General features: G+C 40.8%; 1 protein-coding gene across 1 annotated transcript in view; it reads right to left on the minus strand.

The window, feature by feature from the left end:
* SMCHD1 (structural maintenance of chromosomes flexible hinge domain containing 1) overlaps window positions 1-27,627 on the minus strand; it is a 1,770,687-nt gene that overhangs the window by 1,246,201 nt on the left and 496,859 nt on the right. The window contains exon 13 of the mRNA XM_053715865.1: window positions 18,591-18,788. Within this exon, the coding sequence (XP_053571840.1) occupies window positions 18,591-18,788 (198 nt within the window). The remainder of the gene's footprint in view (window positions 1-18,590; window positions 18,789-27,627) is intronic.

The raw sequence follows: 27,627 nt of genomic DNA on the forward strand, positions 1-27,627 counted from the left end.
ATCTCGCCAAGTCTATTATCATATCTACAAGTTGAACATCCTATTGTTCCCGTCTTGTATACCTTACCAAAGGTACATAAACACCCGAGCAAACCACCTGGCAGGCCCATAGTGTCTGCCAGGGGATCCATACTACAGCCCATTGCCACCTATTTGGACAGAATGCTACAACCTTTTGTACAGATGATCCCATCGTATCTAAAATATTCGATTGAATTGATAAAAATCTTACAGATGCTAAGTGACATCAGAGACACTGATATACTGGTCACCCTGGATGTGACCAGTTTGTACACGGTGATTCCGCATAATGAGGGTATACATGCGGTTAGAAAATAATTATTTAGACATCCTTACGTGGGACCACCCACAGACACTGTGATACAATTACTTGAATATTGTCTACGAATGAATTACTTTAAATTTGAGACACAGTATTATTTACAAACAGCAGGAACTGCTATGGGCTCAAATGTGGCCCCAACATACGCCAACATTTTTCTAGGAGCCTTTGAAAGAGAACACCCAGTAACATTTGAGGACAGTCATATCATCATATTCAAGAGGTACATTGATGATCTGTTTTTAATATGGCGTGGTACCCAACAAGATCTGAATGACTGGTTTGACAATCTCAATCAATTGTCGGTGAATTTAAAGTTCAAAATAACATATCATTGTGAGGTGATTGACTTTTTGGATTTAAGAGTAAAAAAATCAACTGGCACATTATGTACTGAACTCTTTACCAAACCAACAGATCGCAATTCAATGCTGCTTTACACAAGTTGTCATCCCACAGGAATAAAAAAAGCGTTACCTATATCACAGTTCCAGAGGGTGGTAAGAAATAACTCCACCAGAGAAGGGAAGGAAGAACAACTCACCAATATGTATCAGAAATTTAAAGAAAGGAGTTATGTGGATGAGGTGCTACAAGAAGCCTATGCCCAAGCGGTGAATATGACACAAGATCAAGCTTTAACCAACAGTGAACGAAATAAGGACCAACCAACCATGGACAAATTAACATTTGTCACTGAATACAGTCCGGACAAGAGAGATTTCAGAGGTGTGTTAGATGAACATTGGAGAATCATATCAAGTGATAAAACGTTACCTCTGCAAGAAACTAGACCCCCAATGATCAGCTACCGGAGGGGCAAATCTCTAAGGGATATTTTAATGCGTCCAGATATGACTCAGGCCTATACGAGCTCTACATGGCTAAGACAGGGCAAGAAAATTGGATGTTTTAAATGCTTGGGCTGCACAACATGCAGTGCACTAATACAGTGCAGTGAATTCACACATCCATGGACTAACAAGAGATTCAAAATTAAACACCGTGTGACCTGTACAACAGTCTTCATCGTATATCTGTTACATTGTATGTGTGGCAGATTTTACGTTGGAAAAACCACAGACGATTTGCGTACACGAATGGCGAATCACAGGGCGGCCATTAGAACAGCAATAAAAAATGGAGACTCGGAACAGCCAGTGGCCAGGCATTTTGCCAAACATGGACATACGGTCAAGGACCTGAGATATGTGATCATTGACCACGTCCCCCCCTTGCCCAGGGGTGGTGACAGAGGCAAGTTACTGCTACAAAAGGAGTCCAGATGGATTCACACACTGGACACTTTAACTCCAAAAGGATTGAATACCAATTTTGATTTACACTGTTTCCTGTAAAGTGATAATGATGTCTAATAACAATATGTGAATTAACATCTGGATAAGGAAGGGAGTCTATTGATACTAGATTCTGATAGGTCCACACATCTAGTAACATGACTACTCCAATACTGTTATATATTTGGTAAATAGAATTAGCTTCATGTTTTCAATCTGAATTAAATTTGTTCCAATTGTGATAATGCTGAGTTTATTTAAAAGTATCTCTATACAGATTAAATACTAGCCAGTATATTGCTGTCAATACCCAGCCCCCCACCTCCTCCTCTGATAACTGGCTAAAATGCCAATGTTTAACGATAATGTTATATTATACATATATTTGTTATGTTGATATCTAATGTGGAAATTATTGATGAGGAGATGTTAAGAATAGATATGGGGTGTCTCTGTATTATGTAGAGGTCATCCTTACAGCGCTGTTCCATTATATTTGTCTAAGCATTACCGTTGCTAAGTTACGGTAATTTTTATTTTGCTTTTTGTTTCAGTTGGCCTGCTGGGGGTTCCGTAGTGCTGCCTCGCGCATGCGCAGTTGCGCGGAGTGAACGCTGCCGGAAGCCCGCCGTAGGCAGAGCTGGATGGTTTGCACCTGGGGTAAGAGGGGTTTTATGTATGTATATAAAGGACTTGCACTATGTTATTTGTTATGTTTGACAAAGGGGGAAACCCCGAAACGTTACAGATTGAATAAAGTCCACATCAGTGGTGAAATATAAGACCTATGAGTGCGGTCTCTGCTTCTGTTTATATTATTTCTATGCACTGCACCTAGGCATTATATGGATAACGAGAGTGCTTGGTGACCACAATTTGCCTATATATATATATATATATATATATATATATATATATATATATATATATATATATATATATATATATATATATATATATATATATAATCATACCATAAATAAGGAGTTCAACAGACATTAGGCTTTAAACAGCACTGTTTCTAGAAGTAAATATATAACCTAGTAAGGGATATACTGCATACTAGCATAAACAGTGATAAAAGTAATTGCAGTATTATATGAGCAAAAATAACTGAAGTGGAGTAAGCTAGCATTTCAATCCCATGAATATTCACATAACAACGTGACTTCAGTTACTTCTGAGGGACTCCTTTGTATTCTATCCTGCTCGCCTGTCAGCTATATACTAGGGAGCTGAATATAGTATGTATACTGTACTTATTGTACTATGTACTATTAAACCTACTATAGCGGTTATAACAATTATCTCCTGTCATCTCAAAGTTACCATATATATATATAACCATACCATAAATAAGAAGTTCAACAGACATTAGACATTAAACAGCACTATTTCTAGAAGTACATATATAACCTAGTAAGGGATATACTGTGTGCTAGCAAAAACAGTGATAAAAGTAATTGCAGTATTATATGAGCAAAAATAACTGAAGTGGAGTAAGCTAGGATTTCAAAGGCTTGTGAAGGATAAAATCCAATGACAGACATTATGAATGATGTAGGGCTAAAAAAGAAATATTAAGCTATATGTACCCAAATATGCATAAGAGGAGTTAAGCAAGTTAAGTTGTCATTAACACTGATAAGGCTTCTAACAATCAAGACATTAAGTTGGATCTAATAGTAGGCTAGAAAATAACTTTTAAGCTGAGACATACATGTAATCATGCTATTTAAATAGTTAAAGGTAGTATCCAACAGTGGTGCTGCCAGTATATAATATATATTACAAGACTTTAATATTTAATATTTAGCAACACCTAGCATCAACATTATGAATAAAATCAACCTTCACAGCTGCTGACAAGAGCTGCATGTACTCACAAAAATGTGTCAAATTTTAAAGTCCTCATCTGAGTCCAAAACAACTGAATACAATTAAAGTCCAAAGAATAAGACTCTGGTGCGTATGTATCTTCAAACATATTAACAGCACAACAATAAAAGGCTGTCATAGTTCGTTACAGATTAAACTAGCAGATTAGAAACCATCTAGATACCCCTGTGCTAGGTGTCTCTTTTGAACGTCACGTAGGCAAGCAGGGAGAGCCAAGGCTAGATTAACCCCCTGGATCAAAAGGGCTCTCCAACTGTCCAGCCAGCTCCATGTAGATCAGGATCTCAAAGTCCCACAACTTGGCAAAAAGATTCAGATCATTGTGATTGCTACAGGGCATGGGGTCACACTTCAAGATCTGTACCGGTAGTGTTGCAACGTTAGGTATAGCTATAGATGCTAGTCCCTCCGCTATCCACCTCCTCCCCGATGTTTTGTCTGTCGGTGGATCCAACAGAAGAGGGTACTGGAAATCGATCTTTTCTTCCAAGAGAAGGGGCCCCACACTCATCAGGGAAGCACGCCCAGGGTAGCGGCTGCTCGAAGAGTGCTGGGTTAACAGTGAGCTCACTGTGTTACTGCAGGCTGTGTTACTGCAGGCTCCCTGGAGAGTGATGGGATCCTGCATGCCGGAGGTGAGTGCGTGGGCAGTAAAGGGATGTACCTCAGGGATAGACAAGTCGGCATCCAAAAGCTGGGGCTTCCAATCTAATGGCGGCGGGTCCCACCGAGATATTTCAGCTGGGCTCTTGTCCTCGAAGGAGCGGGATCCCTTGCCACATCGTGAGAATTAACTCTCTGCCCCGGAATCCAGTTAGCTTCAGATGCGCCGAGTGCTAAAGGCTCAGTGAGCGGTGCGGGAGGGAGCAGCTCGCCATATTGAGGGCTAGAGGTATAAACACCTTCGGAGAGGCAGCGGGACAGCTGGGTGAAGTGGAGATCCATTTTGTCGCCCAAACTTTTCAGCAACAGGAGTAATGCCGCCTCCATTCTAATATAAGTTGTAGCAGATGGTAGTGAGAGAGAGACTCACAGTGTTTCTGCGATCACGGTGTCACTTATATACATAGGGTCTATAAAATTCAGACTCTGGTTGCTGGAAGTGTAGGCCCTGAGAAAGGGTGGTGGTTACAGAAACCTGTGCCGTAGTATTTTTCGTGCTGTCTCCCAGAAATATGTTTAGGAGTTTATATTGTCTTCAAATGAGCGTTTTAAGGCATCCCATTAGGCGTTTTTATCCCTTTTCTTAGATTTCTGCTGTAGAGCTCTAAAGTAGTGCGGCCATGCTTGTCGGTGGTTGGCTACGCCCCCTTTATTTATTTTTTTGATATATTTATCTACATTAGTGGCTTTTTTACATATAATTTATTTGGAATCCATTTATAGTATTTACATACACATACAGGGAGTGCAGAATTATTAGGCAAGTTGAGAACAACCATGTTCTCAATGAACCCAAAAAACTAATTAATATCAAAGCTGAATAGTTTTGGAAGTAGTTTTTAGTTTGTTTTTAGTTATAGCTATTTTATGGGGATATCTGTGTGTGCAGGTGACTATTACTGTGCATAATAGAAACAATTGAATTGAAACAGCAGCGACACCTGACTCCAGACCCTGCGTGAGGATCAGTTACAAGAGGGGAGAAAGAGAGAGAGAGGGGAGAGAGAAGGGGAGAGAGAGAAAGGGGGGGGGGGGAGAGAGAGAGAGAGAGAGAGAGAGAGAGAGAGAGAGAGAGAGAGAGAGAGAGAGAGAGAGAGAGAGAGAGGAGAGAGGAGAGAGAGAGGGGAGAGAGAGAGGAGATAGAGAGGGGAGAGAGAGAGAGAGAGAGAGAGAGAGAGAGAGAGAGAGGAGAGAGAGAGGGACAGAGGGGGGAGAGAGAGAGGAGAGAGAGAGAGGGGAGAGAGAGGGGAGAGAGAGACACAGAAGGGGGAGATAGAGAGAGAGGAGAGGGAGATAGAGAGAGAGGGGGGAGAGAAAGGAGAGAAAGGAGAGAGGGGGGGGGAGAGAGAGGGGGAGAGAGAGAGAGAAAGAGAAAGTGAGAGAGAGAGAGAGAGAGAGAGAGAGAGAGAGAGAGAGAGAGAGAGAGAGAGGAGAGAGAGAGAGAGAGAGAGAGAGAGGGAAAGAGGAAAGAGAGAGGGGGGGAGAGAGGGGAAAGAGAGAAAGGGGGGAGGGAGAGAGGGGGGGATAGAGAGGGAGGGAGGGAGGGAGAGAGGGGGATAGAGAGAGAGAGAGAGAGAGAGAGAGAGAGGGAGGGAGAGAGAGAGAGAGAGAGAGGGAGAAAGAAAGAGAGAGGGGCAAGAGAAAGAGAAAGGGGCGAGAGAAAGAGAAAGGGGCGAGAGAAAGAGAAAGGGGCGAGAGAAAGAGAAAGGGGCGAGAGAAAGAGAAAGGGGCGAGAGAAAGAGAGAGGGGCGAGAGAAAGAGAGAGGGGAGAGAGAGAGGGAGAGAGAGAGGGAGTGAGAGAGAGGGGAGAGAGAGAAGGGAGAGAGAGAAGGGAGAGAGAGAAGGGAGAGAGAGAGAGAGGAGAGAGAGGGGAGAGAGAGAGAGGGAGAGAGAGAGAGAGAGAGAGAGAGAGAGAGAGAGAGAGAGAGAGAGAGAGAGAGAGAGAGAGAGAGATAGGAGAGAGAGGTGAAACGGGCTTTAGGACATATATATATATATATATATACATATACACACACACACACACATAACAAAATGTATGCTTACCTGATAAATGTATTTATCTTGTGGTGTATCCAGTCCACAGATTCATCCATTACTTGTGGGATAGTCTCCTTCCCAACAGGAAGCTGCAAGAGGATCACCCACAGCAGAGCTGTCTATATAGCTCCTCTCCTAACTGCCACCTCCCAGTCATTCGATCGAAGACAAGCAAGAGAAAGGAGAAACTATAGGGTGCAGTGTTGACTGTAGTTTAAAAATTTTAAACACCTGCCTTAAAATGACAGGGCGGGCCGTGGATTGGATACACCACAAGAGAAATACATTTATCAGGTAAGCATAAATTTTGTTTTCTCTTGTAAGGTGTATCCAGTCCACGGATTCATCCATTACTTGTGGGATACCAATACCACAGCTATAGGACACGGATGAAGGGAGGGACAAGGCAGGCGCTTAAACGGAAGGCACCACTGCCTGTAAGACCTTTCTCCCAAAAATAGCCTCCGAAGAAGCAAAAGTATCAAATTTGTAGAATTTAGAAAAAGTATGAAGCGAAGACCAAGTCGCCGCCTTACAAATCTGTTCAACAGAAGCCTCATTTTTAAAAGCCCATGTGGAAGCCACCGCTCTAGTGGAATGAGCTGTAATTCTTTCAGGAGGCTGCTGGCCAGCAGTCTCATAAGCTAAGCGGATTATACTTCTTAACCAAAAAGAAAGAGAAGTTGCTGAAGCCTTTTGGCCTTTCCTCTGTCCAGAGTAGACAACAAACAATGCAGATGGTTGACGAAAATCTTTAGTAGCTTGTAAATAAAACTTAAATAAAGCACGAACCACATCAAGATTGTGTAATAGACATTCCTTCTTTGAAGAAGGCTTAGGACACAGTGACAGAACAACAATCTCTTGATTGATATTCTTATTAGATACCACCTTAGGAAGAAACCCAGGTTTGGTACGCAATACTACCTTATCTGCATGGAAGATCAGATAAGGGGAATCACACTGCAAGGCAGATAACTTTGAAACTCTTCGAGCCGAAGAGATAGCTACCAAAAACAGAACTTTCCAAGATAAAAGCTTGATATCTATGGAATGCAGAGGTTCAAACGGAACCCCTTGAAGAACTTTAAGAACTAAATTTAAACTCCATGGCGGAGCAACAGGTTTAAACACAGGCTTGATTCTAACTAAAGCCTGACAAAACGCCTGAACGTCTGGAACATCCGCCAGACGCTTGTGCAAAAGAATAGACAGAGCAGAAATCTGTCCCTTTAAGGAACTAGCTGACAATCCCTTCTCCAATCCTTCTTGGAGAATAGATAATATCCTGGGAATCCTGACTTTACTCCATACTCTTTAGTATTTTAAAAGACCGCATGTATTTTGCACATTGAAAACTGCTTTGATGCCTGTTTAATATGAAACTGACTGATGTAATCAACCTTAAAACTTTGGAAAAAACTGCACCTGCGGTTTCCTACTAACATTTGTACGCTGAACTGATACTTAGAAAGCAGGATGAAGCGAGTGCACCTTTGAAAATAGTTAAATATTAGTGAGCAAAATAATTTTTGAGTGGTTAAAAATTATGCTCTACAACCCTTCTAAGTGATAACAATTCCTCCAAATTGTTATCGATGTAAAAGTTAGAACGGACAAGTGAAGGGGAGCTGGGTTTCAATTAATTAAAAAATAATTGAAAAATAATAACAAAGTGCTTTTAATCGTGTTGCAGCGTGGTTGGTGAACAGATATCAAAAAACATAATTTATGCTTACCTGATAAATTCCTTTCTTCTGTAGTGTGATCAGTCCACGGGTCATCATTACTTGTGGGATATTAACTGCTCCCCTACAGGAAGTGCAAGAGGATTCACCCAGCAGAGTTGCTATATAGCTCCTCCCCTCTACGTCACCTCCAGTCATTCGACCAAGGACCAACGAGAAAGGAGAAGCCAAGGGTGTAGTGGTGACTGGAGTATAATTTAAAAAATATTTACCTGCCTTAAAAAACAGGGCGGGCCGTGGACTGATCACACTACAGAAGAAAGGAATTTATCAGGTAAGCATAAATTATGTTTTCTTCTGTTAAGTGTGATCAGTCCACGGGTCATCATTACTTGTGGGATACCAATACCAAAGCAAAAGTACACGGATGACGGGAGGGATAGGCAGGCTCTTTATACAGAAGGAACCACTGCCTGAAGAACCTTTCTCCCAAAAATAGCCTCCGAGGAAGCAAAAGTGTCAAATTTGTAAAATTTTGAAAAAGTATGAAGCGAAGACCAAGTTGCAGCCTTGCAAATCTGTTCAACAGAGGCCTCATTCTTAAAGGCCCAAGTGGAAGCCACAGCTCTAGTGGAATGAGCTGTAATTCTTTCAGGAGGCTGCTGTCCAGCAGTCTCATAAGCTAAACGAATTATGCTACGAAGCCAAAAAGAGAGAGAGGTAGCAGAAGCTTTTTGACCTCTCCTCTGACCAGAGTAAACGACAAACAGGGAAGACGTTTGTCGAAAATCTTTAGTTGCCTGTAAATAAAATTTAAGGGCACGAACTACATCCAGATTGTGCAAAAGACGTTCCTTCCTCGAAGAAGGATTTGGGCACAAGGATGGAACAACAATCTCCTGATTGATATTCCTGTTAGTGACTACCTTAGGTAAGAACCCAGGCTTAGTACGCAGAACTACCTTATCCGAGTGAAAAATCAAATAAGGAGAATCACAATGTAAGGCTGATAACTCAGAGACTCTTCGAGCCGAGGAAATAGCTATTAAAAATAGAACTTTCCAAGATAACAACTTTATATCAATGGAATGAAGGGGTTCAAACGGAACACCCTGTAAAACGTTAAGAACAAGGTTTAAACTCCATGGTGGAGCCACAGCTTTAAACACAGGTTTAATCCTGGCCAAAGCCTGACAAAAAGCCTGAACGTCTGGAACTTCTGACAGACGCTTGTGTAACAGAATGGACAGAGCTGAGATCTGTCCCTTTAAGGAACTAGCGGATAACCCCTTTTCTAAACCTTCTTGTAGAAAAGACAATATCCTAGGAATCCTAACCTTACTCCAAGAGTAACCTTTGGATTCGCACCAATATAGGTATTTACGCCATATTTTATGGTAAATCTTTCTGGTGACAGGCTTCCTAGCCTGTATTAAGGTATCAATAACTGACTCAGAAAAACCACGCTTTGATAAGATCAAGCGTTCAATTTCCAAGCAGTCAGCTTCAGAGAAGTTAGATTTTGATGTTTGAAAGGACCCTGAATCAGAAGGTCCTGTTTCAGAGGTAACGACCAAGGTGGACAGAATGACATGTCCACCAGATCTGTATACCAAGTCCTGCGTGGCCATGCAGGCGCTATTAGAATCACTGATGCTTTCTCCTGTTTGATTCTGGCAATTAATCGAGGAAGCATCGGGAAAGGTGGAAACACATAAGCCATCCTGAAGGTCCATGGTGCTGTCAAGGCATCTATCAGGACCGCTCCCGGATCCCTGGATCTGGACCCGTAGCGCGGAAGCTTGGCGTTCTGTCGAGACGCCATGAGATCTATCTCTGGTTTGCCCCAACGTGGAAGTATTTGGGCAAAGACCTCTGGATGAAGTTCCCACTCCCCCGGATGAAAAGTCTGACGACTTAAGAAATCCGCCTCCCAGTTCTCCACTCCCGGGATGTGGATTGCAGACAGGTGGCAAGAGTGAGACTCTGCCCAGTGAATTATCTTCGATACTTCCATCATTGCTAGGGAGCTTCTTGTCCCTCCCTGATGGTTGATATAAGCTACAGTCGTGATGTTGTCCGACTGGAACCTGATGAACCCCCGAGTTGCTAACTGGGGCCAAGCCAGAAGAGCATTGAGGACTGCTCTCAATTCCAGAATGTTTATTGGAAGAAGACTCTCCTCCTGATTCCATAGTCCCTGAGCCTTCAGAGAATTCCAGACAGCGCCCCAACCTAGTAGGCTGGCGTCTGTTGTTACAATTGACCAGTCTGGCCTGCTGAATGACATTCCCCTGGACAGATGTGGCCGATAAAGCCACCATAGAAGAGAATTTCTGGTCTCTTGAATGGAATGAAGGACACGGCATGCATTTTGAAGTTTTGTTAACCTGTCCTCTGTCAGGTAAATCTTCATTTCTACAGAATCTATCAGAGTCCCCAGGAAGGGAACTCTTGTGAGTGGAAAGAGAGAACTTTTCTCTTTGTTCACTTTCCATCCATGCGACCTTAGAAATGCCAGTACTATCTCTGTATGAGATTTGGCAGTTTGAAAGCTTGAAGCTTGTATCAGTATGTCGTCTAAGTACGGAGCTACTGAAATTCCTCGCGGTCTTAGTACCGCCAGAAGAGTGCCCAGAACCTTTGTGAAGATTCTTGGAGCCGTAGCCAGTCCGAATGGAAGAGCTACAAACTGGTAATGCCTGTCTAAAAAGGCAAACCTTAGATACCGGTAATGACTTCTGTGAATCGGTATGTGAAGGTAAGCATCCTTTAAATCCACTGTGGTCAAGTACTGACCCTCTTGGATCATGGGCAAAATTGTTCGAATAGTTTCCATCTTGAACGATGGAACTCTTAGGAATTTGTTTAGGATCTTTAAATCCAAGATTGGCCTGAAGGTTCCCTCTTTTTGGGAACTACAAACAGATTTGAGTAAAACCCTTGTCCTTGTTCCAACCGCGGAACTGGATGGATCACTCCCATTAATAAAAGATCTTGTACGCAGCGTAGAAACGCTTCCTTCTTTGTTAGGTTTGTTGACAACTTTGACAGATGAAATCTCCCTCTTGGGGGAGAGGATTTGAAGTCCAGAAGGTATCCCTGAGATATGATCTCTAACGCCCAGGGATCCTGAACATCTCTTGCCCAAGCCTGGGCGAAGAGGGAAAGTCTGCCCCCCACTAGATCCGGTCCCGGATCGGGGGCCCTCAATTCATGCTGTCTTAGGGGCAGCAGCAGGTTTTCTGGCCTGTTTGCCCCTGTTCCAGGACTGGTTAGGTTTCCAGCCTTGTCTGTAGCGAGCAACAGCTCCTTCCTGTTTTGGTGCAGAGGAAGTTGATGCTGCTCCTGCTTTGAAATTACGAAAGGAACGAAAATTGGACTGTCTAGCCTTGGCTTTGGCCTTGTCCTGAGGCAGGGCATGACCTTTACCTCCTGTAATGTCATCAATAATCTCTTTCAAGCCGGGCCCGAATAAGGTCTGCCCTTTGAAAGGAATATTAAGCAATTTAGATTTAGACGTAACATCAGCTGACCAGGATTTTAGCCACAGAGCTCTGCGTGCCTGAATGGTGAATCCTGAATTTTTAGCCGCAAGTTTAGTTAAATGTACTACGGCATCTGAAATAAATGAATTAGCTAACTTAAGGAATTTAAGTTTGTGTGTGATGTCATCTAGTGTGGATGATTGAAGTGTCTCTTCCAGAGACTCAAACCAAAATGCTGCTGCAGCCGTGACAGGCGCAATACATGCAAGAGGTTGCAATATAAACCCTTGTTGAACAAACATTTTCTTAAGGTAACCCTCTAATTTTTTATCCATTGGATCTGAAAAAGCACAGCTATCCTCCACTGGGATAGTGGTACGCTTAGCTAAAGTAGAAACTGCTCCCTCCACCTTAGGGACCATTTGCCATAAGTCCCGTGTGGCGGCGTCTATTGGAAACATTTTTCTGAATATAGGAGGGGGTGAGAAAGGCACACCGGGTCTATCCCACTCCTTAGTAACAATGTCAGTAAGTCTCTTAGGTATAGGAAAAACGTCAGTACTCGTCGGTACCGCAAAATATTTATCCAACCTACACATTTTTTCTGGGATTGCAACTGTGTTACAATCATTCAGAGCCGCTAATACCTCCCCTAGTAACACACGGAGGTTCTCAAGCTTAAATTTAAAATTTGAAATGTCTGAGTCCAGTTTATTTGGATCAGAACCGTCACCCACAGAATGAAGCTCTCCGTCTTCACGTTCTGCAAACTGTGACGCAGTATCAGACATGGCCCTTGCATTATCAGCGCACTCTGTTCTCATCCCAGAGTGATCACGTTTACCTCTTAGTTCTGGTAGTTTAGCCAAAACTTCAGTCATAACAGTAGCCATATCTTGTAATGTGATTTGTAATGGCCGCCCAGATGCACTCGGCGCTACAATATCACGCACCTCCTGAGCGGGAGATGCAGGTACTGACACGTGAGGCGAGTTAGTCGGCATAACTCTCCCCTCGTTGTTTGGTGAAATATGTTCAATTTGTACAGATTGACTATTTTTTAAAGTAGCATCAATACATTTAGTACATAAATTTCTATTGGGCTCCACTTTGGCATTAACACATATAGCACAGAGATATTCCTCTGAATCAGACATGTTTAACACACTAGCAAATAAACAGCAACTTGGAAATACTTTTCAAAGTACTTTACAAATAATATGAAAACGAACTGTACCTTTAAGAAGCACAGAAAATATTATAACAGATAAAATAATTAAGTTATAGCATCAAATCTTTGTCAGAATATACAGTTTTAGCAAAGGATTGTTCCCCTCAGCAAATGATAACTAACCCAGGCAGCAGAAAAAAAAAAAAATACACAAATAAACGTTTTTTATATCACAGTCAATACAATCAGCACAGCTCTGCTGTGAATGATTACTTCCCTCAAAAAAGACTCTTGAGATCCCTGAACTCTGTAGAGATGAACCGGATCATGCAGGAAGAAAATGAACCTCTGACTGAGTTTTTCTGATGCATAGTGAAAGCACCAAAATGGCCCCTCCCCCACACACATAACAGTGAGAGGGATCAGTGAACTGCTCTAATTTAAATCAAAACTATTGCCAAGTGGAAAAAAAAAGTGCCCAAAACATTTTTTCACCCAGTACCTCAGAGAAAAAAACGTTTTTACATGCCAGCAAAAAAACGTTTTACCTCAATAATTAATTGTCATTTAAAACCTATTGCAAGTCCCTGCAAAATAGGTTAAGTCTATGTATACAGTTTAAAAGCCAGAGAAGTACCATTTCCCAGAAAACTGAAGTGTAAAATATACATACATGACAGCCTGATATCAGCTACATCTACTGCATTCAAGGCTGAGTTTACATTATAACGGTATGGCAGGATTTTATCATCAATTCCATGTCAGAAAATAATAAACTGCTACATACCTCTTTGCAGATTAATCTGCCTGCTGTCCCCTGATCTGAAGTTTACCTCTCCTCAGATGGCCGAGAAACAGCAATATGATCTTAACTACTCCGGCTAAAATCATAGAAAAACTCAGGTAGATTCTTCTTCAAATTCTACCAGAGAAGGAATAACACACTCCGGTGCTATTATAAAATAACAAACTTTTGATTGAAGATATAAAAACTAAATATATCACCATAGTCCTCTCACACATCCTATCTAGTCGTTGGGTGCAAGAGAATGACTGGGGGTGACGTAGAGGGGAGGAGCTATATAGCAACTCTGCTGGGTGAATCCTCTTGCACTTCCTGTAGGGGAGCAGTTAATATCCCACAAGTAATGATGACCCGTGGACTGATCACACTTAACAGAAGAAACATAAAATTTATATGTGATAACTAGTTTGTGTGATGATAAGATGATAAGATTGTGAAAATCAATATAAATAATAAAAAGAAAAAGAAAACTAAGGTATTGTACAAAATGTGACAATTTTTATATTGAAAAAATGTAGTGAATACAAGTTGTAACAAATACAAGTAGGATAGGATCAAATACAATATGGTTTATATTTATATTTAAATACAATATGGTATATATTTAAAAATAGGCAGATTAAACAGAGGCAGAATAAAAAGACATTAAATACATATTTGCACAATATATATGTTATATGTGTATCGCACTGCAGTGGATACAAATAAAGATCTAGTAAAATTGTATAAAACAACCTAAGATAGGGTAATTTTGATAAGAGCGGTTGATTGTTAAAAAGTGCCTTGTAACAACTTTAAAAAGTACCTTAGAAAGTAGTGGATCTCAAAACTACTTAGTTGTTTAGTGGGATCTGTTGGAAGACAATCATATGGATAAGCTATTAGTAATAGCTAAAAAAGAACTTTTGTGGATGGCGGTTGTCTCAATACTATTTATCAGTATGGACTCCGGTCTGATAGCAGGTATCTGGTTCCAAATGGAGAAAAGTTTTCTTTGTTTAGGGTCCTGTAGAATTTCCTGGAAATTGCGGTGTCCCAATACTCTCTGTCAGTATGGACTTTTGTTCGCAAGTGAAGGAGAAATTTCTTGGAAATTGTGGTGTCCCAATACTCTCTGTCAGTATGGACTTTTGGATCCTTAGCTGAACCAGTGTGTAGCAGCAGTTGGATTTTTTGGGATCCGTTTGGCGGCAAAAAAGAGTTCAAAGTTTAGAGTACCGGCTTTTTTTCAAACTGACCGGCTTTTTAAAAAGAAACGGCTTTTTTCAAATAACCGGCTTTTTCAAATTGCCCGGCTATATATCTTTAGATACCGACTGAGTTGAGGTTAGGTATTAGTCGGTCCTTGTGCACTATAATGCAGTGTTTCAGAGTGTAGGCAGCTCTACGCGTTTCGGCCGTAGCCTTTATCAAGATGCCTGTGAACACTCTGTAGGGCATTTATAAAGGGCAGTATAGATTGCTATTGGATAACAGTGGTGGGTAATCTGTGTTACTATTGGGTGCTTATAATTGTTTTTAAACAATAGAAAAGTTCTTAGAAAAAACACAAAAAAGTAAAGAGGAACATCTGTTATTAAATTTACAGTTTGTGTAAACAAAAATGGTGTGAAGCTTGTGTTGGAAAAGGATTTTTATAACTTAATTTTTTGTGTTATGATCAGTGTTCATAATGTTGATTATTTTAAAAAATAGAGATTTTTCCGGTAAGTGAAAAAGGGGCAAAATAAACTATTTTATTAAACTATGATATAGAGATCAATTTTAATTCCAAAAAGTTATTGGGTTTAGACTGAGCTGATCTTACTCAGTAGTTTATTTATAGGTCTTAAAATTAAGAAAGGGGGGCAGAATAAACTATTATGTTTAATTAACTAATGTGAATATCGTTGTGTATAAATTTGTTTGTTATTTGTTTTAATTAGAAAAAGTGGGAAGAGATATTTAGAGAACTTTGTTATAGAGTATTTATATTTATATTTATATTTTGATAGAAAATCGTCTTTTGATTTACTTTTAATTTTAATTTTTGATTTTGCTTTTAATTTGACTTTTAATTTGATTTTAAATTAGAAAGTTTAGGTCAAATTCCATATTTAATCCATATGGATGGAGAGTTTTAAATGCATAGATATATTCTGCTTCCTTTCTAAGTAGAAAATGTTCCATATTACCTCCTCTAGGGCTAAGAAATACTTTTTTAATTCCCCAATATTTGAATTTGTTAATGTTTCCGTTGTGACATTCTGTGAAGTGTTTGTATAATTCAGTATTGTTAGCTTTGTGTTCTATATGGTGTAGGTGTTCTCTGATTCTATCAGGCCCATTTATCAAGCTCCGTATGGAGCTTGAAGGGCCGTGTTTCTGGCGAGTCTTCAGACTCGCCAGAAACACAACTTATGAAGCAGCGGTCAAAAGACCGCTGCTCCATAACCCTGTCCGCCTGCTCTGAACAGGCGGACAGGAATCGCCAGACATCAACCCGATCGAATACGATCGGGTTGATTGACAGCTCCCTGCTGGCGGCCGATTGGCCGCGAGTCAGCAGGGGGCGGCGTTGCACCAGCAGCTCTTGTGAGCTGCTGGTGCAATGTTAAATGCGGAGAGCGTATTGCTCTCCGCATTTAGCGAGGTCTTGCGGACCTGATCCGCAGTGTCGGATCAGGTCCGCAAGACCTTTGATAAATGGGCCTGTAACTCTTAACATGCGGCTTGTTTGGCCAAAATATTGTAGGCCGCATGAACACTGTATGCAATAGATTACATTTTGATCTGAACAGCGTATAATTTCTTTTATATTTATGTATTGTTCATTATTATTTGATTTTATTGTTTTGATTTTTGAACTATGTTTACATGATTTGCATGAAATGCATGGAAAAAATCCTTCTATTTTTTTCTTTTTTGAAGTTTGTATCTACTAAGTTGTTGGTTGTTTTATTTTTAAATTCACTGGGTGACAGGATATTTTTTAAAGTTTTTGCTCTTTTAAAAATAATGTCCGGCTGATTTTTTATTCTAGGTCCTAATATCTGATCTTGTTTAATGTAGTGCCAATGTTTATTGAGAATCTTTTTTATTTCATGATGTTGGGAACTATATTGTGTGATGAATGGTATAAAAAATGGGTCTTCAGTTTTTTGTTTTTGTTTTGTCAGATGTTGTGTAGTTAATATTAACTCTCTGTTTTTTTCTTCAGCTTCTTTTTTGGCTTTTTTAATAATATGGGACTTATAACCTTTTTCTTTAAATCTCTGTGTGAGAATTTCGGATTGTTTAGAAAATTGATTGATATCTGAACAGTTTTTACGGATTCTTAGATACTGACCCTTGGGTATATTTGTTTTCCATCTCGTTAGATGGCAACTATCATTATGAATATAATTGTTTGTGTCTGTTTGTTTGAAATAAGTTCTTGTTTTTATTTCTGTGTTAATGATTTAAATTTCTATGTCCAAAAAATGGATTAAATTACTGCTGTATTGAGCAAATATGTATTTAATGTCTTTTTATTCTGCCTCTTTTTAATCTGCCTATTTTTAAATATATACCATATTGTATTTAAATATAAATATAAACCATATTGCATTTGATCCTATCCTACTTGTATTTGTTACAACTTGTATTCACTACATTTTTTCAATATAAAAATTGTCACATTTTGTACAATACCTTAGTTTTCTTTTTCTTTTTATTATTTATATTGATTTTCACAATCTTATCATCTTATCATCACACAAACTAGTTATCACATATAAATTTTATGTTTTTGATATCTGTTCACCAACCACGCTGCAACACGATTAAAAGCACTTTGTTATTATTTTTCAATTATTTTTTAATTAATTGAAACCCAGCTCCCCTTCACTTGTCCGTTCTACGCTGAACTGATACCTCATACCTAATTGAGGTTAAAGAATGTGAGCATTTTTAACATATTTAATAAATATACGTTTTTAAGCTTGCAAACAGTGTTGCACTATTTTTTCCATGTTTGTATTCCCCTATCTATGTGTATGACACCACACGATATTGGGAGAAGACAAAGAGATTCAGCTAAGCAAGGAAGAGAGGAAAATAAAACTTTCTACCACACTAAGGAGGCAGAGAAGCGGTTGTTCGGGATTGCTGAGAGACAACTTTATCTTAAAGGGACGCATTTACTTACCTCATAGGATTTAGGTTGAATCCAGTAAGTGGGCACTTACTTCTAATATTTGGATGTCACAAGTTTAATATACATCTGGGACTGACAAAATTGTGTACTTTGTTTAAAGTCACCCTGTGTGTGTTTTTTTGCATCTACTATATGTGAACAAATTATAAAATTATTTACCTTTGTATACCACAGAAGAAACAATAACTGACACTTATACTTAATACCCTTACTCACCTAATACTGCAGTAAGGCTATAGGATATTGTAATATATCTACACAGATATTATAAAACCAGGAACTATATGCTAAATATAGTGGTGAATTAAATAGCATATACTGGACCTTGATTTATATAATATCTTCCTCTGGCACTAAAATTGACATAACATGGGTCATTTTTATTTGAGCTGTGCGCCTGAATACTAACCTTATCACATATATATATATATATATATATATATATATATATATATATATATATATATATATATATATATATATATATATATATATATATATATATATATATATATACACACATATACATATACACACACATCTGGAAATTAACAACCAAATATGGGCAGTTTCTATATCTTGGCCCATACCCTGGGTAATACTTAACAGTGAGACCCCCTCTCCAGAGGGGAGTGGACCAAACTATCCACTCTCCTCATTTACCATATAAAGCCTCTAGTGGGACACCACCCCTTCCTCCTCCTAGTGAGGTCCAGCCAAAATGGGTGAACCAGGCAAAAGGGAGGGATAGTTACAAATCAATGAAATTACTTTGGGAAGACTATTTAGCAACCTTAACACATTAGCCCTTTTAGTTGAAAAGACTATGTACGATATGCACCTTGATATTAAGTTGTATGTAACCCTCAAATGAACAATTGGTTATTTTTATTTGTTATTCTCTTTATGTCACAACATTTGTTCTATAACCTGTATGTTGTGTTATTAAATATAAAAAAGAAAAAAAAAAAAAAAAAAAGAAAATATGAAAGACATTGTGGATGAGGATGTAACTTACCAATTGTCCAACTTTATAAGTCTTTCCATCCCATTCTATGGATGAGTATGTAGCCCAAGGACTTTGCATGCGTTTAGAGGCAATATCACTGCGGGTAATTACTTCTTTAAATCCAATGTACCTAATCTGCTTGTCATATTTTTCGTGACAATCCTTTACCCAAAATGCAAATTCCCTATCGATTTTCATCCTCTGTTCCTGTTATAGGTAATAGAAAAAATCAACATTTGCTTAACAAAAAATATAATAAAAAAAATATCAACAGTTGAACAAGACCTTAAAGGGTCATAAAACCAAAAAATGTTCCTTTCATGGTTTAGAAAGAGCATGTAATTTTAAACACCTTTCCAGTTTACTTCTATTATCTAATTTGCTTCATTGTTTTGAAATCCTTTGCGGAAAAGCATATCTAGATAGGCTCAGTTGCTTCTGATTGGTGGTTACACATAGATGCTTTGTGTGATTGGCTCAGCCATGTGAATTATTATTTATTCAACAAAGGATATTTAAATAATTAAGCAAATTAGATAATGTAAGTAAATTGGAATGTTATTTAAAATTGTAGTTTCTATTTGAACCATGAAACAAAAAAAATGGGTTTGATGTCCCTTTAATATAAACACTTTCCAAGATGATTACGGAGAAATATTGTTGCAAACACAAAATAAATTATATTGGTATTTTACCCTTAAAAGACTTCACAAAATGTATACATCAGTCTCAGATTTTGGAGAAATTGAGGGCAGAAGGATACACTATACCAATATTTGGTGGGAATGCCCACATATTAGTAGCTATTAGGAGGCAGTGATAGGGGAGATGGAATGGATTTTTTAGGTTTACATTTAAAGCAATTACCACAGATTTCCCTACTAAATAGCACCAATGCTTTAGGTGTAAATACAGATTGACATTGTTTAAAATATTGAACGGACAGCAACCCCCTCACTTGTAGTAGCTGACTCAACTTAGTTGACCAAACGTTGCCTATAGAACGTATAGTATGTTACTACAATGGGAGATGTCACTTCTTTTCGCAAGTCAAATTCTTCTAGTCTAGAGTCTAGACCACACTTTAGAGACTAATGGCATTATCGGTTTTGAGAACCTTCATTGATTATAGGGAAGAGTTGTTGAAAGAGTGTTTCCTTCAACCAAACTTTAAAATTTGTGTATGGTTTCCGCTTTATAAACTGATGATGATGATTATTATTATTATTATTATTATTATTATTATTATTATTATTATTATTATTATTATTATTATTATTATTATTATAATTATTATGATGACAAAATTCAAGCTAAAATATTTTCTCATGTTTCCCCATAGCCTACCCCCTTTTATCCTCAGGAATGGTCTCACCCGTCATTGTAAAAATTGTAATCAAGGTAACTTGACAGATATAATTTAATACTAATTGTGGCAAACTGTCAACTAATTGTATACTGCTTAGCACTCCATAACATTGTTCCACTGTGACAATTTAGCTAAATCCATCCACATTTATGGGAAACTCCAAAAAAAAACAGAATTTATGCTTACCTAATAAATTACTTTCTCCAATGGTGTGTCCGGTCCACGGCGTCATCCATTACTTGTGGGAAATGTTCTCCCCCACAGGGAAAGGCAAGGAGAGCACACAGCAAGAGCTGTCCATATAGCTCCCCCTCTGGCTCCGCCTCCCAGTCATTCGACCGACGGTTAGGAGAAAAAGGAGAAACTATAGGGTGCCGTGGTGACTGTAGTGTATAAAGAAAACAAAATTCAACCAGATTAAAAAAAAACAGGGCGGGCCGTGGACCGGACACACCGTTGGAGAAAGTAATTTATCAGGTAAGCATAAATTATGTTTTCTCCGTCATTGGTGTGTCCGGTCCACGGCGTCATCCATTACTTGTGGGAACCAATATCAAAGCTTTAGGACACGGATGAAGGGAGGGAGCAAATCAGGTTACCTAAACAGAAGGCACCACGGCTTGCAAAACCTTTCTCCCAAAACAGCCTCCAAAGAAGCAAAAATATCAAATTTGTAGATTTTGGCAAAAGTGTGCAGAGAAGACCAAGTCGCTGCCTTACATATCTGGTCAACAGAAGCCTCGTTCTTATAGGCCCATGTGGAAGCCACAGCCCTAGTAGAGTGAGCTGTGATACGGTCAGGAGGCTGCCGTCCGGCAGTCTCATAAGCCAAGCGGATAATGCTTTTCAGCCAGAAAGAGAGAGAGGTAGCAGTAGCTTTTTGACCTCTCCTCTTACCAGAGTAAACGACAAACAAGGGTGAGGTTTGTCTAAAATATTTTGTTGCTTCTAAATAGAACTTTAAAGCACGAACAACATCTAAATTGTGTAATAAACGTTCCTTCTTTGAAACTGGATTCGGACACAAAGAAGGAACAACTATTTCCTGGTTGATGTTCTCGTTGGAAACAACTTTTGGAAGAAAACCAGGCTTAGTACGCAAAACAACCTTATCTGAATGGAACACCAGATAGGGTGGATCACACTGCAAAGCAGATAATTCAGAAACTCTTCTAGCAGAAGAAATAGCAACCAAAAACAGAACTTTCCAAGATAGTAACTTAATATCTATGGAATGTAAAGGTTCAAACGGAACCCCTTGAAGAACTGAAAGAACTAAATTTAGACTCCAAGGAGGAGTCATGGGTCTGTAAACAGGCTTGATTCTAACTAAAGCCTGAACAAAAGCTTGTACATCTGGCAAAGCTGCCAGTCGTTTGTGCAACAAGACGGATAATGCAGAAATCTGTCCTTTTAGAGAACTAGCTGACAATCCTTTATCCAAACCTTCTTGGAGAAAGGAGAGAATCTTTGGAATTTTAATCTTACTCCAGGAGAATCCTTTGGATTCACACCAACAGATATATATTTTTCCATATTTTATGGTAAATCCTTCTAGTCACAGGTTTTCTGGCTTGGACAAGAGTATCAATCACAGAATTTGAAAACCCACGCTTGGATAAAATCAAGCGTTCAATTTCCAAGCAGTCAGCTGCAGAGAAACTAGATTGGGATGTTCAAATGGACCTTGTACTAGAAGGTTCTGTCTCAAAGGTAGCTTCCATGGTAGAGCCGATGACATATTCACCAGGTCTGCATACCAAGTCCTGCGTGGCCACGCAGGAGCTATCAGATTCACTGAGGCCTTCTCCTGTTTGATCCTGGCTATGAGCCTGGGGAGGAGAGGAAACGGTGGAAACACATATGCTAGGTTGAACGACCAAGGCGCCACTAATGCATCCACTAGAGTCGCCTTGGGATCCCTGGATCTGGACCCGTAGCAAGGAATCTTGAAGTTCTGACGGGACGCCATTAGATCCATGTCTGGAATGCCCCATAATTGGGTTAACTGAGCAAAGACCTCCGGATAGAGTTCCCACTCCCCCGGATGGAAAGTCTGACGACTCAAATAGTCCGCCTCCCAGTTGTCTACTCCTGGGATGTGAATAGCAGATAGATGGCAGGAGTGATTCTCTGCCCATTGGATTATCTTGGTTACTTCCTTCATCACTAGGGAACTCTTTGTTCCCCCCTGATGATTGATGTACGCAACAGTCGTTATGTTGTCCGACTGAAATCTTATGAACCTGGCTTCCGCTAGCTGAGGCCAAGCCAGGAGCGCATTGAATATAGCTCTTAGTTCCAAAATGTTTATCGGGAGAAGTGACTCTTCCCACGACCATAGGCCCTGAGCTTTCAGAGAGTCCCAGACCGCGCCCCACCCCAAGAGGCTGGCGTCGGTCGTGACGATGACCCACTCCGGTCTGCGGAAACTCATTCCCTGAGACAGGTGATCCTGGGTCAACCACCAGAGAAGTGAGTCCCTGGTTACCCGGTCTACTTGAATTTGGGGAGACAAGTCTGTATAGTCCCCATTCCACTGATTGAGCATGCACAGCTGTAATGGTCTTAGATGAATTCGAGCAAAAGGAACCACATCCATTGCTGCGACCATTAGTCCTATTACTTCCATGCATTGAGCTATGGAGGGTTGAGGAATAGAGTGAAGAAGTCAACAAGCTTTTAGAAGCTTTGTCTTTCTGACGTCTGTGAGAAAGATCTTCATTTCCACAGAATCTATTATTGTTCCCAGAAAAGGAACCCTTGTGGACGGTGACAGTGAACTTTTTTTTATGTTCACTTTCCACCCGTGTGATCTGAGAAAACCCAACACAATGTCTGTATGAGCCCTCGCTTTGGAAAGAGACGACGCTTGGATTAGGATGTCGTCTAGATAAGGTGCTACAGCGATGCCCCTCGGTCTTAGGACCGCTAGAAGGGACACTAGCACCTTTGTGAAAATTCTGGGAGCGGTGGCTAAACCGAATGGAAGAGCCACAAACTGGTAATGTTTGTCCAGAAAGGCGAACCTCAGGAACTGATGATGAGATTTGTGGATTGGGATATGCAGATATGCATCCTTCAGATCCACAGTAGTCAAAAATTGACCCTGCTGGATTGTTGGTAAGATTGTCCGAATGGTTTCCATCTTGAAGGATGGAACTCTGAGGAACTTGTTTAATATCTTTAAATCCAGAATTGGCCTGAAAGTTCCCTCTTTTTTGGGAACCACAAACAGGTTTGAGTAAAACCCTAGACCTTGTTCCCCGGAGGGGACTGGGTTTATCACTCCCATCTTTGATAGGTCTCTTACACAATGTAAGAATGCCTGTTTCTTTATCTGGTCTGAAGATAAGCGAGACAGGTGGAACCTTCCCTTTGGAGGAAGTCCCTTGAATTCTAACAGGTATCCCTTGGAAACTATCTCTAGTGCCCAGGGATCCAGAACATCTCTTGCCCAAGCCTGAGCGAAGAGAGATAGTCTGCCCCCTACCAGATCCGGTCCCGGATCGGGGGCTACCCCTCCATGCTGTCTTGGTAGCAGCAGCAGGTTTATTGGTTTGTTTACCCTTGTTCCAGCCTTGCATGGGCTTCCAAGCGGGTTTGGGCTGGGCCGCGTTACCTTCTTGTCTAGCGGCAGTGGAGGTATTAGCCGGTCCGTTCCTGAAATTGCGAAAGGAACGAAAATTAGACTTGTTCTTAGCCTTAAAAGGTCTATCCTGTGGGAGGGCATGGCCCTTACCCCCAGTGATGTCTAAAATTATTTCCTTCAATTCCGGCCCAAAAAGGGTCTTACCCTTGAAAGGAATATTCAGTAACTTAGTCTTGGACGACACGTCTGCCGACCAGGATTTTAGCCAAAGCGCCCACCGCGCTACTATAGCAAAACCTGAGTTGGTTTTTTTTCGCCGCCAATTTCGTTATTTAAAAGGCGGCAACCAATATAAAGGAATTAGCTAACTTTAATGCGTGAATTCTGTCCATGACTTCTTCATAGGAAGTCTCTTTCTGGAGCGACCTTTCGAGTTCTTCTAACCAATAGGACGCCGCTGAAGTGACAGTAATAACACACGTAGCTGGTTGAAGGATGAACCCTTGCTGAACAAAAATCTTTTTAAGCAATCCTTCCAATGTTTTATCCATAGGATCTTTGAAAGTGCAGCTGTCCTCTATAGGAATAGTTGTGCGCTTCGCTAGTGTTGAAACAGCTCACTCAACCTTCGGGACCGTTTGCCATGCGTCCCTTCTAGGGTCTACTATGGGAAACATTTTCTTAAATATAGGAGGTGGGGCAAAGGGTACACCTGGCTTCTCCCACTCCTTTTCCACTATGTTCGCTACCCTCTTAGGTATTGGAAAAGCGTCGTCGTGCACTGGGACCTCTAAAAATTTGTCCAATTTGCACAACTTCTCTGGTACTACCATGGAATCACAGTCATCCAGAGTAGCTAATACCTCCTTAAGCAAAGCGCGGAGATGTTCTAGCTTAAACTTAAATGCCACTAGATCAGGTTCTGCCTGTTGAGAAATTTTTCCTGAGTCTGAAATTTCACCCTCAGACAGCCCTTCCCTCACAGCCAATTCCGATTGATGTGACGGTAAAATAGATAAGGCATCGTCAGCGTCTGATTGTTCATAGTTTTTATCTGTATTTAAAACTGAACAATCACGCTTTCTCTGAAAAACAGAATTTATGTTTACCTGATAAATTACTTTCTCCAACGGTGTGTCCGGTCCACGGCGTCATCCTTACTTGTGGGATATTCTCTTCCCCAACAGGAAATGGCAAAGAGCCCAGCAAAGCTGGTCACATGATCCCTCCTAGGCTCCGCCTACCCCAGTCATTTGACCGACGTTAAGGAGGAATATTTGCATAGGAGAAACCATATGATACCGTGGTGACTGTAGTTAAAGAAAATAAATTATCAGACCTGATTAAAAAACCAGGGCGGGCCGTGGACCGGACACACCGTTGGAGAAAGTAATTTATCAGGTAAACATAAATTCTGTTTTCTCCAACATAGGTGTGTCCGGTCCACGGCGTCATCCTTACTTGTGGGAACCAATACCAAAGCTTTAGGACACGGATGAAGGGAGGGAGCAAATCAGGTCACCTAAATGGAAGGCACCACGGCTTGCAAAACCTTTCTCCCAAAAACAGCCTCAGAAGAAGCAAAAGTATCAAACTTGTAAAATTTGGTAAAAGTGTGCAGTGAAGACCAAGTCGCTGCCCTACATATCTGATCAACAGAAGCCTCGTTCTTGAAGGCCCATGTGGAAGCCACAGCCCTAGTGGAATGAGCTGTGATTCTTTCAGGAGGCTGCCGTCCGGCAGTCTCGTAAGCCAATCTGATGATGCTTTTAATCCAAAAAGAGAGAGAGGTAGAAGTTGCTTTTTGACCTCTCCTTTTACCAGAATAAACAACAAACAAGGAAGATGTTTGTCTAAAATCCTTTGTAGCATCTAAATAGAATTTTAGAGCGCGAACAACATCCAAATTGTGCAACAAACGCTCCTTCTTCGAAACAGGTTTCGGACACAAAGAAGGCACGACTATCTCCTGGTTAATGTTTTTGATAGAAACAACTTTCGGAAGAAAACCAGGTTTAGTACCACCTTATCTGCATGGAACACCAGATAAGGAGGAGAACACTGCAGAGCAGATAACTCTGAAACTCTTCTAGCAGAAGAAATTGCAACCAAAAACAAAACTTTCCAAGATAATAACTTAATATCAACGGAATGTAAGGGTTCAAACGGAACCCCCTGAAGAACTGAAAGAACTAAGTTGAGACTCCAAGGAGGAGTCAAAGGTTTGTAAACAGGCTTGATTCTAACCAGAGCCTGAACAAAGGCTTGAACATCTGGCACAGCTGCCAGCTTTTTGTGAAGTAACACAGACAAGGCAGAAATCTGTCCCTTCAAGGAACTTGCAGATAACCCTTTCTCCAATCCTTCTTGGAGAAAAAATAGAATCTTAGGAATCTTTACCTTGTCCCAGGGGAATCCTTTAGATTCACACCAACAGATATATTTTTTCCATATTTTGTGGTAAATTCTTCTAGTTACAGGCTTTCTGGCCTGAACAAGAGTATCAATAACAGAATCTGAGAACCCTCGTTTTGATAAAATCAAGCGTTCAATCTCCAAGCAGTCAGCTGGAGTGAGACCAGATTCGGATGTACGAACGGACTTTGAACAAGAAGGTCTCGTCTCAAAGGTAGCTTTCATGGTGGAGCCGATGACATATTCACCAGATCTGCATACCAAGTCCTGCGTGGCCACGCAGGAGCTATCAAGATCACCGACGCCCTCTCCTGATGGATCCTGGCTACCAGCCTGGGGATGAGAGGAAACGGCGGGAATACATAAGCTAGTTTGAAGGTCCAAGGTGCTACTAGTGCATCTACTAGAGTCGCCTTGGGATCCCTGGATCTGGACCCGTAGCAAGGAACCTTGAAGTTCTGACGAGAGGCCATCAGATCCATGTCTGGAATGCCCCACAGTTGAGTGATTTGGGCAAAGATTTCCGGATGGAGTTCCCACTCCCCCGGATGCAACGTCTGACGACTCAGAAAATCCGCTTCCCAATTTTCCACTCCTGGGATGTGGATTGCAGACAGGTGGCAGGAGCGAGTCTCCGCCCACTGAATGATTTTGGTCACTTCTTCCATCGCCAGGGAACTCCTTGTTCCCCCCTGATGGTTGATGTACGCAACAGTCGTCATGTTGTCTGATTGAAACCGTATGAACTTGGCCTTCGCTAGCTGAGGCCAAGCCTTGAGAGCATTGAATATCGCTCTCAGTTCCAGAATATTTATCGGTAGAAGAGATTCTTCCCGAGACCAAAGACCCTGAGCTTTCAGGGATCCCCAGACCGCGCCCCAGCCCATCAGACTGGCGTCGGTCGTGACAATGACCCACTCTGGTCTGCGGAAGGTCATTCCTTGTGACAGGTTGTCCAGGGACAGCCACCAGCGGAGTGAGTCTCTGGTCCTCTGATTTACTTGTATCTTCGGAGACAAGTCTGTATAGTCCCCATTCCACTGACTGAGCATGCACAGTTGTAATGGTCTTAGATGAATGCGCGCAAAAGGAACTATGTCCATTGCCGCTACCATCAAACCTATTACTTCCATGCACTGCGCTATGGAAGGAAGAGGAACGGAAAGAAGTGTCCGACAAGAGTTTAGAAGTTTTGATTTTCTGGCCTCTGTCAGAAAAATCCTCATTTCTAAGGAGTCTATTATTGTTCCCAAGAAGGGAACCCTTGTCGACGGAGATAGAGAACTCTTTTCCACGTTCACTTTCCATCCGTGAGATCTGAGAAAGGCCAGGACTATGTCCGTGTGAGCCTTTGCTTGAGGAAGGGACGACGCTTGAATCAGAATGTCGTCCAAGTAAGGTACTACTGCAATGCCCCTTGGTCTTAGCACCGCTAGAAGGGACCCTAGTACCTTTGTGAAAATCCTTGGAGCAGTGGCTAATCCGAAAGGAAGCGCCACGAACTGGTAATGCTTGTCCAGGAATGCGAACCTTAGGAACCGATGATGTTCCTTGTGGATAGGAATATGTAGATACGCATCCTTTAAATCCACCGTGGTCATGAATTGACCTTCCTGGATGGAAGGAAGAATTGTTCGAATGGTTTCCATCTTGAACGATGGAACCTTGAG

Source organism: Bombina bombina, chromosome 5 (genome assembly GCF_027579735.1).
Source record: "Bombina bombina isolate aBomBom1 chromosome 5, aBomBom1.pri, whole genome shotgun sequence".
Taxonomy (NCBI): Eukaryota; Metazoa; Chordata; class Amphibia; order Anura; family Bombinatoridae; genus Bombina; species Bombina bombina.